Below are 16,019 nucleotides of genomic sequence, written 5' to 3'. Positions count from 1 at the left end.
GCTTACAGAGGCTCTCTGTTTTTATCAGGCTTTCCTCGGTCCTTTGGTTGTGCCCAACCCGCCCTCACTGTTTGTATCTGTGTGTTTGGGTGGCCAGAGGGAGTGATGAAAAGGAGTCTCTCACTGCAGGGGTTGCTGTGGTCAAAAAAGGCTGTTGCTGAGGAGGAGGAGGAGGAGGAGGAGGAGGAGGAAAAGGATAACAAAAAAACATCTTTTGCTACTTTGTCAACCTTTGGTGTTTCCTGACCAACCATGTAGGCGGCTTTGTCCAAAGTTGAGGGAGGGTGACGATTTAGGGGATTAGTGTTCTCTGGGAAATGCCCCCTTTTCCTGCCGTGTCTCACAACCAGGAATAATTGACTGTTGGAGGCCAATGTCTGTGTCTGGAGCGGTTGAATGGTTGACATACAGTAGGATTAATTTGCAAAGTGTACAGCTGGCAGCTGGTTGTCTGCTCTGATTAATGGGGTGTCACAATATCGATTCTAAATTGAAAAGTGGTCAAAATGAGCTCTCAATTTTGATCATTCAAATCAAAAGCAGGATCAGAAATTCTCCCAGTATTTATTTTTCTCTCCAGCCCCACATACTTGCGAGCATCCAAAGGAAAAAATAAACACAAGACGACATAGCTAGCTTACCAGTTGCCTGCAGCTGCACCTCCAGACACACCATCCTGTGTGCACGGAAACGATCAACTGGCTGGTACCGGAGGTTATCCAACAGTTTCAGAGATATGGGTTTATTTTCTTTTTCTGAGATTCATTATTGATCTATCTGGGAAGAGGGTTTACGTGTGGGGGAAGAACTGAACTGAACAGAACTGTTAACATTACCAGAAATCTTTCATCGATTTGTTTGGGAAGACTGTTTACTTGGGACAGATTACAGAAACCAAACCTGGTAACAAACTGAATTTTTGTCTTTTATTGTTTGATCCCTGAAGGGTGGTGTTATCTGTTGAACTCTACCTTACCCTTATCTGCAAAAAGCCACCAAGATAGGGTCAACATTTTTAAAGAAGAATTTGAAAATGTCATTGACACTTCTTAAATCCAGATGTGATAGTCTTACAATGGCATAGCCAAAAAAAAAGTTTAAGTTTTGGAATTGTGCCGCTTAAAATGAAACTCTGAATGGTGGATTTGGAGAATAGTGATTACTGATTACTGAATACAGATTATAGGATGTCTCACATCTGTATATATGTGTTCAGTATGCGTGTTTTTGCTAAATGTTTAATCAAGTCCTGTGTTGCTCAACTAGCTGCTGTAACCTGTTCAAACCTACTCATTCCTGTTAAATTGCATTTAGAACACTTTTAGCTACTTGCTAATCACATTCACACAACTGGAATTCCCCCGTTAAACAAAAATATGCAGGTTGGCTCTCTAAATGAAATAAATACAAAGGTACACAGTTAATGACTGTTATTGATAAAATGACCCTGTAAAGAGCAGAGAGTAAGTGCAGGCAGTATATGCACAAGTGTGTGCGTGTTTGTACAGGAAAGAGTGTCTAGAGCCCAAGAAGACACACAGACACACACTCAGAGTTAAACAGGGAGATCTTTGTGCATCCAGCCAGATGAAGGAACGATGTAGGAAAACAGAGTTAAGTGTTATATATATATGAAGTAGTTAGAAAACTCAGATCCTTGAAAACCCCTAATAGAGATTCTAAATTGTAGAACAATCTGAAATCTGTAACCAACTGCTGAACAGATTTCTTTCACTGAACATTTTGCAGTTCACTTCTCTCAGATTTCATAACCGAGTCTATATTTGTTCCAAGCATACTGCACAACTTGTATGCATCCTGATGCCTGTAAAATATGCACCCGCCCACACAAACTGAGTGGGTGCTTCTACAAAGGGTAATACGGTAGATGTGCTGCATGTTTACAGACATCCCCTTGGAACAGGATAGGCACAGTGGAGGCTTGCCCAATATCCTCACAGCAGCCCACTCACTGACAGAGGGAGGGAAGGAGATACAAAGAGAGAGAGAGAGAAAACATCCTACTCTCTAATGCTGCATTTGACTTTTTCTTTTTCCTCATGCTGGACTTTCTTTGGACACACTTTCTTTCCCTGGATTTTCAGCGACATACTGCCTGAATAATTTTTACTTGTAACTATAACCCAAGCAGTTTTTGTTTTTTTCACATGAATTCAAAGTCAGTTGTCGTATCCGTGGAGATGCTGTGAGGGAATATTTCAAGTCAGAATACCAGAGGCTTGATTCTTTGGCTGACATGGCCCGGGGAATTGAGTCGTTAGTGTCTCTAAACCCATTTTGCTCCATGGAATCAGCACAGGGAGGACATTCTGACAACTGCAAGTTCTGGCTGCTGGACCTGGGTAGGTGCCGTAACGCATGGGGAAAAAGCTGTTTGGGACACAAGTCATTTTCTGGCTTTGCTGTCAGGGCAGGTTTTTCCTCTGTACCAGAGTGACATACGAAAATTGTAATTGTATTCGGTTTTAATGTGAAGATAGAATTGTAATATCTGCTTCTTTTTGATACTCTAATGACAAGGAAACACAGGAAAGTAGAGAAAAAGAAATGAGAGAAATGACATGAGATAAGTTGACCAGTTTGGTGTTAGTGTTTTTTCATCTTGTCTTGTTCAATACAGTGACATCTGGTGAGGTTGTCCACATTTCTGATTTTATGACATAAAGATGCAATTTTTGCCCTCAAAGCATGCAAGGTCAAAAAGTTGGATCATAAATGCAATTACTGTGCAAGAAACTACAACAGTTCGACAGTTCTTTCCCTTTTTTGATGGCTCGTCTTTGTGATAGATTCTACATGAGCTATTCTCAAATGGGTTTTAACGCAGAGGGCATTCACTAATCAAGTTTGGATTACATTGTGGCATTATGGCAGTGAAAGTAATTTGGTGAATGCACTGTTATGTGATGAGATATTAAATCTACTGAAATCACATTTACAAGATTATATCTTTGTGCATATCTGTATGTCGGGTCAGGCGGGTGCTACACAGATGGGCACAGGGTGTTATCATAGACCCCACGGAGAAAAGAAAATAATGAGGTCGAACAGAATAGAAGAGAATAGTATAGTATAGAAATGGAAAATGAGGATTTTTTTTTCTGTTTAATATTTTTATAGTTGTCTGATTCATACAGCCTTACATACCATACTATCTGACTAGATTTATCAGAATATGTAGCAAGTGGTCTCTAAACTCTTCCATATCTCCCATCCCAACTCTACACCCTCCCTAACTATGTCTGCTGGTGGCGAGCCCTCTCCAGCATTGTCTACATTTTTACAGATCAGCTATAGCCAAACCCCCTGGAGTTTTCCCACACGCTGCACCTCCACCATTAAAGCTTGACTCCAACCTCACCAACTGATGTTTGTGTGTGTCTGTGTGTTTGTGTCGCTTTTCCTGGGGAAGACAAGACCACACGAAAGATGCTCCCCTGGTGACACCTCTGGAATCCCAGGCATGCTTCTGTGGAGCTGCGCAGACTTTCGGGATCACTCCATTTGTACGAGAGCCCCTCCCGTTCCTCCTATTCTGAGACACGGGCACACACACAAAATTGTAAATCTAGCCGTTCATTGCAGTAGCGTCATTGAGCAGCGACTGAATTATGATGGCATGTTGGTAGCTTGCAGATAAATTAGCAAACATCTGAAGATGCAGTGGAGAGCATCTGGTGGACTCTTGGTGGGTCTTTTCTCAGGAATATCAGCTGACAGAGTTAAACAGGAAGGACGTTATTGGGAGGCTGAATAGAAATTTACCCTTGCATGTTCAGTATCAAAGGTAACTATTGTATGTTTAGGCAGATTGTGGAGGCAGTTAGTAGATTTTTGGAAGTTTGAATGTCTGTACATGTCTATATGGCATACACATCCTAGCATGCAAGTGCATTTACTACATGTGAACTGTGCAAAACCTTTCTTTGACTCAAAATAGCTCTGAAAAAGAGATGCCAGTTTACTAACTGAGTCAGATGAACATGTTTACTACAGGTTATCAAAGTCAGTCAAGTAAACTGTTCTTCAACAAGTTTGAACCAAACAATGCAATAAAGATGAGACATTTACAGTTATAGCCACTGTAGATCTATACAGGAGATACTGACATAAATTACTTTTAATCTGGTTTGCAACATAAAGTTTAATCTCTTGCAGCTTCAGGGAAATTGCTAGCAATTTACAGTAAATCTTTTGTATGTAGTGGTTGCCTAGCACCAATATACTGTATGCCCCCAGTGTATTTGTTTGTATTTGTTTTTTACATTTGGGAATTCTGCATTTGTGATGTTACGAGCTTACTAGATGGGAGTGATTTGACCAGATGTCAGTAGTTGTTGTGAAATAGCTTGAAATGCTGTGACTATAAACCTGAGTAAATACAGTAGCTTTTGTATCCAGGTAGTACTGCATGAAGACAAATTGAATAATCCACTTAAACCCTCAAGAAGCCTCTTGGATGAGTAGTGAAACATATTAAAGTCTTATATTTCAATCGAGTGGATTATTCATTTTGTCTTGATGTATTTTCTGAGTCTTTAAGGACAAACACCCCTGCGAACAAACTGCGTGTCCCCCGTTTTTGTTTCCCATGACAGAGAGCCTGACCAGCTGTTCTGGAGGTGTCTCCACAATGAAAGACGCCCTGCAGGGCAAAGGGCAAAGGCTGTGCCCTCCATGTGTGTATGTGTGTCTCAAGGGTTATTTTCTACTGAAGAGGAATGTGTCAAGGCTACTGACCCCATGTTTCATCCATTTACACCCCTGTTAGCACGACCTCTTCGGTCTAATCAGAGCATGTAGATAGCACCAGATGCTAATCTAACTGTCAGAGTGTGAATGTTTTAGTCATGATTCATTGAGGACAGGAGGTAGATTTCTTTGCTTTTTGTATAACGTGTTCAGACAAAAAACGTGTCTGTAAAATATTTGTCTGCTTGACTTGCCCCACAGCCCCTGATGTAATAGCTGAGACGTACTTGCCAACAGCATGGCTACCTGTTAGGTTGTGACCCCAGCTTGTCGTCCGTCTGTTTGCACTACATGGGAAGTCCTGACTCTTGTGTGTGGCTCCCTGGTTCATTCCCTTTAAAAATTTCCATCCAAGTGATATACTGTATTATGTAGGCAAGTACTATATGTGTGTAGGCAGTAGGTCATCAGTGTTGTCTGTCAGTTTTAATATAAATGGCAGAAAGGGGCCTTATTAACATTAGAAAACAACAGTTGTGTGACGCTTAGATGTCCACTTATAGTTATTTACACAAAGTTTTCCGGACTTTAAAACCCCCAGTAATTCAAAGGCACAGTCAGCACCTGTACTGTACTTTGTGGTATAGTATGAATAATGGATCAAATGTACTGGTGTAATCTACTGAAGTAACAACATCCAGAACTCATAAAGGCACATTTTAAAAGTCTTTAGAGACTAACAATAGTAAATGCTAAGGTATTCTGTGTCATCAGAATTAGAGTCTTGAATAAGCTCCATGACTAAAACATTCCAGGGCAATATCGTAACGAACAGTTGGGACTCTGGTTTTCATTTGGTACTGCAGGGGAGATGGTGGAGGAAGCTAAATCACACAGCTCCCCTAAAATCTATTCTAAAAAGTGAAGTTGCATGTTAAGATTTGTGCCAACAAAAGGAATTATCTCTCATCAAATTGCCCTCAAGCAAGGCAGATAACCCCTTCCACACCTCGTGTCTGTAAATATGCCCTTTGGGTGGAATTTATAGATCTCCAGAGCAGCTCAAGCTCCCCCTTACCAGGGAGATGGAACCGTATCCATCTGACTTTCTGTCTGACAAGAAATAAATTGCAGTATGAAAAGAGGATAAAAAGATGTGTTCTCGCCTGCTCTGTCTTGACACATTCACCTTGTTGTTGGCCTGAGTTGCGGCTAAGAAAATCTTGCACGAAGCAGTTTAAAGTACTGCAGAATGGGTGAAAGATCAGGACTATCATCGCTCAGGTTATGCCGAAGATATCTCCAGATGACCCGGGCTTTGTCAGAGTAGTATGAGGAGAGGAGTCTCAGAGAAGATGGCTTTAGAGTTTTAACGGTGCCTGATGTGGAAGATGCTTGTTATTCTGGGAACTGTGCTTTCTTCTTCTCTTTGCATGCAATGTGAGAACACATGCTTCGTATCAGCGGAGTGCAGTAAAAATAAGGCTCCCAGAGGCTCACTGGCTAACACGCATGTTCACATGCAGATGTGTTCATTCAGGCTGTGTGAAAGTGTCCAATGAGGGGAGGCAAAATTACCACACCTGCCATTCATAAGCTTGGTCACATGGTTAAATCTTTAACAGCTGCATCTTTTTAATCACCTGAATAGCTAAATGATCTCTCGAACATTTTATTCCTTTGTCAAGCTGCTGCACAGTATCCAAAAATATTGATGATTTAATCATGTATTCAGAGTTGAATATGTTTCTCAAAAACATTAACAAAGCTCATTGTTTTCTTTTGACACTTAGCTTTGAAGCGCAACATGTTACTTTGTATAATGAGAGCATCATTGTGCACCAAAGGAGAATTTCCAGATTTAGTGAAGCTACAGCTCTGCTCAGCTTTGTATTTAATGTGATAGAAAACAACAATTTATGGGTGTATTCAGAAGTGAGATGAGAACTTGATCCCAATGGATTGTTTTTGGTAGATAGTAAGAGGTTCTCTCCTCATCTTTGGATGATTGCTGAAGTTCTTTTTCATATCTAGGGATTTTTTGAGGTTGTTGTGTTGGCAGCAGATTAAAGGGGACTCTTAAATCATGCCGTTACCTTTTGTTAATGTGTAAAGTCTCACAGGAGGTGAAAGGTCTGGTCCAGGGAATGCTGTGTGGTGTCAGAGTTGGGGTCATGTTGCACAAAGAAACCCAACCTCAGTCCCAAGACTCCCCCGTCAGATAGTTTGTTGAGCCTGTCAAGAGGTTTTGTTTCTTCATTCTGTGGCACGCAGCAGCATTTTTGATGATGGTGGAGAATGAGGGGATGTCAGGGCAATTGAAGAAAAGGGAATCGGGTTAAAGACAGGAAGCAGAACAGGAGGGAGGGAGCAGACAGATGAGACAGACAGGTGGTTGTATGTTTGAAGTATTCAGACAAAAGCCTCAAGCATTCCTTCCCTGTGTTATATTTTCATCGCTCCATTACTAGTCGAAGAAGAGCTTTCCTCCTACAGATTCCCCAAGGAGCCGCCATCACTGTGAGGAGGAGGCCAGCCTGCCTACTGCACATACAAACACTGTATAAACAAACAAATGCGCGCACATTTTTTCTCAGTGTCCCCTCACTATATGCAGTCTCACATGTATAAATCGTGATTTTAGTGTTGTTTATGGTTTGTTTAACTACTGCATCAATGTTGAAAGAAGACAAATGGAATCTGAAAGTTGCTGAAAAAAAAATTCCAAATCATAATAATGTATTTATTGTGTGTATATATATATATATATATATATATATATATATATATATATATATATATATATGTATATATATATATATATATATATATATATGTGTGTGTATTAATAATTGGGTTTGAAAAGAGCTGAATTTATAGATGGAAGGGATGGCTAAATATAGGACTCCTTTGTTACTGTGTAAACAAGCCTTAGTGATGTAAACAAACCTTTCAGAACACAGGATAACATTAATCACATGGATTAATTGTTGTCTAGTGTTCCCTGAATTAAAAGAACTGTCAGTCAATGTAAGACTAATAGCAATTTCCAATTTTGTATTGTGTTTTTTGGTGAGATAACCCTTTAATCTACATTTGGATCATAGATTAAGCCAACATCTTTGTGTTAATATCATTATAAACTCTTTCTTCTCTCCCTTCACCTTTAGACACCTTGTCTGTATCCAGTAATGACGCCCTACAACCGGGCTCCAGCCAAACCCTTGGTCCTCACAGCTCACCAGGCCCCAAACGCCCCGGGAACACATTAAGAAAGTGGCTGACCAGCCCCGTACGGCGGCTCAGCTCCGGCAAAGCGGACGGCCATGTCAAGAAGCTCGCCCACAAGCACAAGAAGAACCGTGATGGAACAAGGAAGAACATGGACACAATGCACGGCTCGCAGAAGGACTCTGATGACAGCGCCGCAACGCCACAGGACGAGACGCTTGAGGAAGTAAGAATCAGTGGATCACTGACCCTGTCAGAACATTTTGTTTCTGACCTACTAGCTGACAATCATCATTTTCCTGCTCTCTCTCTCTCACTCTCCAGCGTATGCGTAATGAGGGGCTGAGCAGTGGTACCTTGTCCAAGTCATCCTCATCAGGCATGCAGAGCTGCGGTGAGGAGGAAGGAGAGGAGGGGGCCGATGCTGTCCCTCTACCTCCCCCTATGGCCATCCAGCAACACAGCCTGCTGCAGCCTGACTCTCAAGATGACAAGGTGGGTCACACAGGGCAATCTAAATACATGCAGACACTCACATGACTCTAGATGGTCACAGACAATGGTATGCAGACAACACAATGCACAATACCACTTGAGACAAATAAGGGTTGGTTGTGCGTGTAAGCTTAACCACAACAAAATAGATTTATGTGTGTTTGTGCTTTATTCTAAATGGTGACACTTTCTTTTGTCTCGTCAACAATAGAGTGACACACAAATACAGACATGTGCAAAAATTGGGAGGAGGGTTGCGCATTTGAAAATAAGTTGACACGCAAACACAGAAGCTGTTGAACTTTTAAACTTGGAAATTAATTGCTGATGTCTTTATAAAGAAATTAAAAAGCAAGATGTCTTTATTAATCTGCATTAACCCGATTTAGGCAGCAGATTTTTGTCTTTGGTTCCATATAGAGGTGTAAAAATATCACTTTACATCCACGCAGAGCTTAAAGTAACACAGCTACACATTTACTTTGGCACTAATAACCTTTCTTTTTTTCTCTCTTATTTTCTCGATGGTTGCATGTTCCTTCCTTCAGCATTATGTTGATTTCTGTTCTGCTTCTCTTCTCTCCCAGTTTCCCTATCTCTCCATGTAAAACCACTTCATTGTCTCCACTTTGGTTCCCTTTTTTTTAACATTTTCTTGCCTTTTCATTCTCTTTCTTTCACCAACTAAATGTCATTCCCTTGGAGTGTAATTGTTCTACTGTTGCTGAAGTGAATACTCCATTCACGTGTTGCTGCAGTGGCGCGGTGTTTGTGGGACTAAATGGTGAAATTCCCATTAAGTCTGGTTTTGAACAGGGGATCCTTTTAAAACTTTGCTTGCCACTATGCCTCAGCATTGGCTCTGTTGCAGAGGCAAACTTTCTCTCCAATGGAGTATTAAGCAACTCTGTTTGCTGTGTATAAGTTGTTTGACCAATCGTGGTGCTCGTGCTTGAAGAGCAGTCAAATCCCAGAGCTTGCCCTTGACCTAAACCCACCTCATAACCTCTGTTTCCCTGAGACCAGCCTGTTATTGGCTCCAACTTGGTCCTTAATTAACCCTTTTATTAGGGAGACCACACCCACCAAGTCCATATTTGGACATGTGGAATATCGGGGTCCAAACTCAACAATGGTGAGCCTGATCACATACACAGCAGCAGCCATTGAGAATCTATGACAGCTGTACGCATGCAGCACTGCCAAGTTTTACATGTGTCATGTTTTACACCTTAACCGTTAACTCCCTGTCTTTCTGCCTTCCATTTTCTCTCTCTTTTTCAGTCTGCATCCCGTCTGTCCGCTCGTCCCAACAGTTCAGAGACACCCAGTGCTGCCGAACTGGTCAGTGCCATAGAGGAGCTGGTGAAGAGCAAGATGGTGAGATAGAAATTTTAAACAAAGCTCACAAGTACTCGCTAATGTGGCACATTTGCACACAGAACAATTCTGCGCAAGCACACACACATACACACACACTTTTTCTTCTGGTGTTGTTGACAGAGAATGGCATCATGGCCTACTAGTCATCTCTTAGGACTGTGACTCACTATGCCAGCTGTCCACTGATCCAACAAATGGACACAAAAATCTCCAACACACACATGCCCACTGGCCTACATACAGTACAGTACAGATGCATACTAAAGCAAAGATAATACTGTTTCCTATGGGGACATGCAGCTTTATTTTGATCCATTTTAAATAACTGAAACATACTGTCAGAAAGATGAGATCACAGACTGTAAATGCTCTTTCAGCCTCTGTAAGGGTTCCTTCTTTCTACCTCATCATTCCTCTTTCCATCTTTTTCCTAAGTCACTGGAGGATCGTCCCAGCTCTCTGTCTGTAGAGCAGGGGGACAGCAGCTCTCCCTCCCTCAACCCCTCGGACAACTCCCTCCTTTCCTCCTCTTCGCCCATCGATGAGTTGGATGAACGCAAGTCTGGCTTCTTCAAGAGGAGACAGTGAGTTACAAACCCATGTCTTGTTAGTGTTCTGATAAACAAAGCAGCTTGAGTTAAATCGGTTAATCACCTTTGTCTACATTTGTGTACTTATATGGAACATCTCTGATGATCATCCACAGCTGAGTGCATTATGTTTGTATTACGTGGTGACAATTTCTGTTTTGTGTCTCTCAGTTATGTGCTTCTGGAGCTGGTGGAGACTGAGAGGGACTATGTCAGAGATCTGGGATCAGTGGTTGAGGTAAAAATAATAATAATAAACAGATATTTAAATATCTTAATGTAATTTTCTTTAATCAGTGTTTGCTGTATATCATAAGTACATTACAAATGAGTTGACTTTCTTCCTCTCAGGGCTACATGAGCAGGATGAAAGAGGAAGGAGTTCCAGATGACATGAGAGGAAAAGACAAGATCGTCTTTGGAAACATCCATCAGATCTATGACTGGCACAAAGAGTATGCTGGCATTTCTTCAGTTAACATGCACTTTAAATCCCACGACAAAAAGTTTTGTATTGTATTATCTGCCCCAGTATAACGACAGGCAGGTTAAATCTTGTGTTTCTCTCTTGGCTGGTCTGCAGTTTTTTCCTGGGAGAGCTTGAGAAGTGTTTGGAGGATCCTGAAAGGCTTGCTCCTTTATTTGTCAAACAGGTGAGAAACCTCTCTCTCTCTCTTAGAAACGTTTGTGTTTTTTTGTTGAAGGGTGGAATATCAAATATCAAGTACTGAATTTAAAAGAGAGAGTATGGGAAAGATAGTTTCTAAGCTGTCATATTTGTTCACTTTGCTTTCTGGTTTGGTTCCAATTGCAGGAGCGAAGGCTACATATGTACATCGTGTACTGCCAGAACAAACCTAAATCTGAGCACATTGTGTCAGAGTACATTGACACTTACTTTGAAGTAAGATTTTTAAACCGTTTTACACCTACAGAATATTCTCTGTGTCGTATCATCCAGGTGATGCATATTTCCTAGAGATGATAATATTCTTTAATTTTTCATCAGGACTTAAAGCAGCGGTTGGGTCACAGACTGCAGATCACTGACCTGCTAATCAAACCCGTCCAACGTATAATGAAGTACCAGTTACTGCTGAAGGTAAATCTTCCATAATGTTCTTACTTTGTAGGCTTTATTATATATATATCTATATATCTATATCTATATATATATATATATATATATATATATATATGTATATATATATATATATATATATATATATATATATATATATATATGTATATGTGTGTGTGTATATATATATATATATACATATACATATATATATATATATATATATATATATATATATATATATATATATATACATATATATATACATATACATATATATACATATATATACATATATATATATATATATATATATATTATATAGGCTAAAGAATACTACTTATATAATATGGACATTTTAACTCTTTTGCAGGATCTTTTCAAAATTTCTAAGAAGGCTGGAGTGGATACGACAGAGCTGGAGGTAAATGATGTCCAGGTTTCAGCTCAAACCTTCTTGAAGTGATGGTGTACAATAATCCATTGTGTTTGCAACTGTGTGATTACCTGAGCAACTTGTGACAAGACTAGCATTTTCTTTTTTACTTGACACGCAATTCGTCTCTTTAAGTTTGTTTTACTCTCATGTTGACTATAGAAAGCTGTGGAGGTGATGTGTGTGGTCCCCAAGCGCTGCAATGACATGATGAATGTTGGGCGCCTTCAAGGTTTTGAAGTAAGACTGTTTTTCATCCTCTTAGGCACTTTTGCATGTTTGTGTGTGACAAATATACTTAGTAAAATAAGGTGACAATGTGAATAAATTATTCCCTGCAGAAAGCAATTTGTAGTTCTTGTCATGTTCCACTAGGTGTCAGTGTGTACTCATTTTGCAGATGTGTATAAGCACTGTAGGCAGTTTGCCTGTTATTAGTTGTTGCTTTTAACTTTTTTGCATGTTTTCCTCCACTGTCTGCGTCTTTCCTCTGACCTCCTTTCTCTGCACTCTCACTCTCTCCTCAGGGTAAAATTGTGGCACAAGGCAGATTGCTCCTTCAAGACACCTTCATGGTGTCAGACCAGGATGGAGGACTTCTGTCCAGGATGAAAGAGAGGAGAGTCTTCATGTTTGAGCAGATTGTCATCTTCAGTGAGCCCCTGGACAAAAAGAAGGGCTTTTCCACTCCTGGCTACCTCTTCAAGAACAGCATTAAGGTGAGTTCAGCTCAATAAGATCACAAATTACTGAGCAAAATGTAAGCCTCCCACAAATGATAAAATAGCACTATCTATGAATTGTATTTTTCATGTATTGTAGATTGTACTGAAGCCAAATTTCAACATCTTACCGTTTCTTGCCCCCATCCTCTTGCTTCCACCTTCTTCTCTCTCCCTCCGTCTCTGTATCATGACTTCAGGTGAGCTGGTTGGGTTTAGAAGAAAATGCAGAAGACCCCTGCAAGTTCACACTCACATCCAGATCGTCGAGTGGCAACCTGGAGAGATATACCCTCCATTCAACGAGTCCTGGAGTCAGTCAAGTCTGGGTCCACCAGGTCAGCCAGATACTGGAGAACCAGCGCAATTTCCTCAATGGTAAGAGAATAAGCAAAATGATCAAAATGAATGAATGAAATGAATAATCTGTGACATGAGTGAAATCTTGTCCCTCATCCTCTCCCACAGCTCTGACATCCCCCATAGAGTATCAGAGGAACCACGTTGGTGGTGGCGGGCCGGGCGGTCCACCCAGCAGTAGCAGCAGCAGTACTGGAGGCCTGCCAGGAGGCAGCAGCTCTAACAGTACCTCCAACATGGGAGGGGGAGGTGGCGGCGGCGGCTCAGGAGGATCAGGGAGCAGCTCCTCTTCTCTGTGTGGCCCTCGGTCCCGACCCTCCCGCATCCCCCAGCCATCCTCACGCCTCCCGCAGCCTGTCCACCACCACCATCCCCCGGGCCCTGAGGGGCCCGACAGATCAGCAGGTATGTGGTCACCCTGCCACCCTCAGTCCCTCCCCTCTAACCCCTATTCAGACAACACCACAAATGGAGAGCTGTTAGCCTCAGAGGTCCCTAAGATGAGGAGGCTGGATAGTCCTCATGGAAGTAACAGTAATAACAGCAACAGGTCATCAGACAGCATGGAGGGCAGTGCCAGACCTGCTCTGGGGGGCTTTGAAGAAACCCAGAAACATCAAACAGCTGGTATACCACAGATGGCCGTGGCACCTCTGAATTTGCCCCTAAAAAGCCCTCGAGTCGGGACAGTTTCTCCTCTGATTTCACCTCAGTCCCCTGGAGGAGGAGGAAAGGACGCGTTTGTCCCCTCCAGCCCAGCTCATAAAGGCAACCCTTTCTGGGCTATGGTCCCTGCTATACCTCCCTCTCTCGCCAGCCGGCCTGGTTCCTTCTCCTACCCCAATGACAGTAGTGGAGGAGGGGACTCTTTGGGCAGAGGAAGCCACGGGACACCCTCTCATCACCGCCACTCCACCCACAGTAAGGACATAGATCGTATGAGCACCTGCTCCTCCACCAGCGAGCAGTCCATACACTCCACCCAGAGCAACGGGGTAAGATGCCAAGTCGAGGCCCAGGCTTCAGTGAGGCCTACTCACTAGTCACTAACCCTGCCCTCACTGACTGGCTGTCAGTCAGTCACCCTGCCGCTGGCTCTGAGAATGGCTTGTACATGCAACGACTACCACACTGGAGATTAACGGCTATCTGAGTGCACTAACTTCCGCGATATTGTGTGTGAGAGAGAATCTTCTGACCCGTCCAGAATGTACTAACAGTGTGGATCTGACTTATAGAGCAACTGTTGTATCTGCTTTCTTAGACACTGTCTCTGAGCTTCAGTATGTGTTTGCTTCTCAACTGCAGCTGGTAGACACTAACAGTAACCAAATGATTTTAAAAACACCATTTCTCTCTGATCTTTTTCACTCATACTTCCATGGGAATATTCTCATAATCAGTTATCTCTGATCACAACTTGATGAGCCGCTCTTTCAAATATTGCCTCCTTTCCCCTTTATCCTGTCAGCTGTATAGTCTGAACTTTGCAATGGTTAGCCTTGACGCTACACCAGCTGCTATTTGCTTCACTTCAACCCGCTGTCCATCTTCAAACTGATAGTATCTTTTTCTCGGAAACTGTTTGTTACTTCAGCTTCACTCTTTTCTTGACAACATAAAGTTCCTTATTTGAGCGTCTCTGACTTGAGGATCATAACTTCTGTTTCACAACTTCTCAGAACGTAACTTCCTTCATATAAAGTGACTCTTCACTCATCACCGTAGGCGTAAATGATTGCTTTAACCATGAAACTGCAATATAAAAAGCATTTTGCAATGCTTCTTTTGCTGCATGCATCAATCATATTAGCAAGGTCATTTGTGTGTTTGTTACCATCAATCAAATCTTGCATTTGATTGTTGTGAAACTACTACTACTGTACACTTCTGTACTACCCTTTTTCAGGAATATATTTGCATGTCTATTTGCAATGTGAATGTGTTGGTTTGTGTGCCAATGCAGCCTGATGTGTGTAAGTTTAAAGTGTTACCCTCTTTTTCTCTGACAGAGTGAAAGCAGTAGCAGCAGCAGTGTGTCCACCATGTTGGTGACCCAGGACTATGTGGCAGTGAAGGAGGATGAAATCAGTGTGGTGCAGGGTGAGGTGGTCCAAATGCTAGCCAGCAACCAGCAAAACATGTTCCTGGTCTACCGGGCGGCTAATGAGCACTGCCCTGCTGCCGAGGGCTGGATCCCTGGCTACGTTTTGGGACATACCTCATCCTCCATCACACCCGAACTCCCTGAAGGAACCATCAAGTAAGAATAAGAGACACTTCTCCTGTTCCGGAGATAAAACAAGCACATGAAATCAGAATCCTTCATCAATGGAATAGAAACTGAAATTTTCTCCCTTCTGGTTTTGTTTGCTTTAGAAAATCACTATCATGGCACACAGCGCTCCGTATCCGCCGAAAGTCTGAGAAAAGAGACAAGGAGGGCAGGAAGCTGGAGAACGGCTACCGCAAGTCTCAGGACGGCCTGGCCAACAAAGTCTCTGTCAAGGTAGGAAACATGATGATCACTTTAAAACTGTTTATTTAGCTCCCTCTCCTTGCATTGTAATTAAGGCAACAAATCTAATTTTCTCTTTTTGCATTTTCATTACAGCTTCTAAATCCCAATTTCATTCATGATGGTATGTTCACATTCTTGATTTTGACCAGGAAATGGATGAGAGTGTGTGAAAATTATTAAATAAATGTAAAGAAAAACTTTTGAAAGTTTTGACATGTATAGAAATTTGATTGTAACAGCATCACTGTGCATCACTTATCATTTTTGACCTCTTTTCCTTTCTCTCCAGCTCCTCCAGAGTTCCTCATCCCTGTCAGCGATGTAGCATGTGAGAGTGGCGACAGTGTTACCCTGAGGTGTAAAGTGTGCGGTCGGCCCCGGGCCACAGTCACCTGGCGGGGACCTGACAACAGCACTCTGAGCAACAACAGACACTACAGCATCACTTACAGGTGACAGCATGTGTCTTGACTTAACTTGATATTGT

The 16,019-nt window shown here is 41.9% G+C and overlaps 1 protein-coding gene across 1 annotated transcript in view; it reads left to right on the top strand.

The window, feature by feature from the left end:
• triob (trio Rho guanine nucleotide exchange factor b) overlaps window positions 1-16,019 on the top strand; it is a 70,127-nt gene that overhangs the window by 49,216 nt on the left and 4,892 nt on the right. The window contains exons 37-54 of the mRNA XM_073485436.1: window positions 7,884-8,170; window positions 8,269-8,439; window positions 9,724-9,819; window positions 10,258-10,406; window positions 10,584-10,650; window positions 10,764-10,867; window positions 10,996-11,065; window positions 11,227-11,316; window positions 11,422-11,514; window positions 11,867-11,917; window positions 12,092-12,169; window positions 12,457-12,648; window positions 12,852-13,029; window positions 13,120-14,006; window positions 15,024-15,274; window positions 15,391-15,520; window positions 15,626-15,653; window positions 15,822-15,984. Coding sequence (XP_073341537.1) covers window positions 7,884-8,170; window positions 8,269-8,439; window positions 9,724-9,819; window positions 10,258-10,406; window positions 10,584-10,650; window positions 10,764-10,867; window positions 10,996-11,065; window positions 11,227-11,316; window positions 11,422-11,514; window positions 11,867-11,917; window positions 12,092-12,169; window positions 12,457-12,648; window positions 12,852-13,029; window positions 13,120-14,006; window positions 15,024-15,274; window positions 15,391-15,520; window positions 15,626-15,653; window positions 15,822-15,984 — 3,085 coding nt within the window. The remainder of the gene's footprint in view (window positions 1-7,883; window positions 8,171-8,268; window positions 8,440-9,723; window positions 9,820-10,257; window positions 10,407-10,583; window positions 10,651-10,763; window positions 10,868-10,995; window positions 11,066-11,226; window positions 11,317-11,421; window positions 11,515-11,866; window positions 11,918-12,091; window positions 12,170-12,456; window positions 12,649-12,851; window positions 13,030-13,119; window positions 14,007-15,023; window positions 15,275-15,390; window positions 15,521-15,625; window positions 15,654-15,821; window positions 15,985-16,019) is intronic.

The sequence above is a fragment of the Pagrus major genome, chromosome 17 (assembly GCF_040436345.1).
Source record: "Pagrus major chromosome 17, Pma_NU_1.0".
NCBI lineage: Eukaryota > Metazoa > Chordata > Actinopteri > Spariformes > Sparidae > Pagrus > Pagrus major.
Note: the sequence above shows the minus strand (reverse complement) of the source record. Positions and strands in the feature narration are given on the sequence as shown.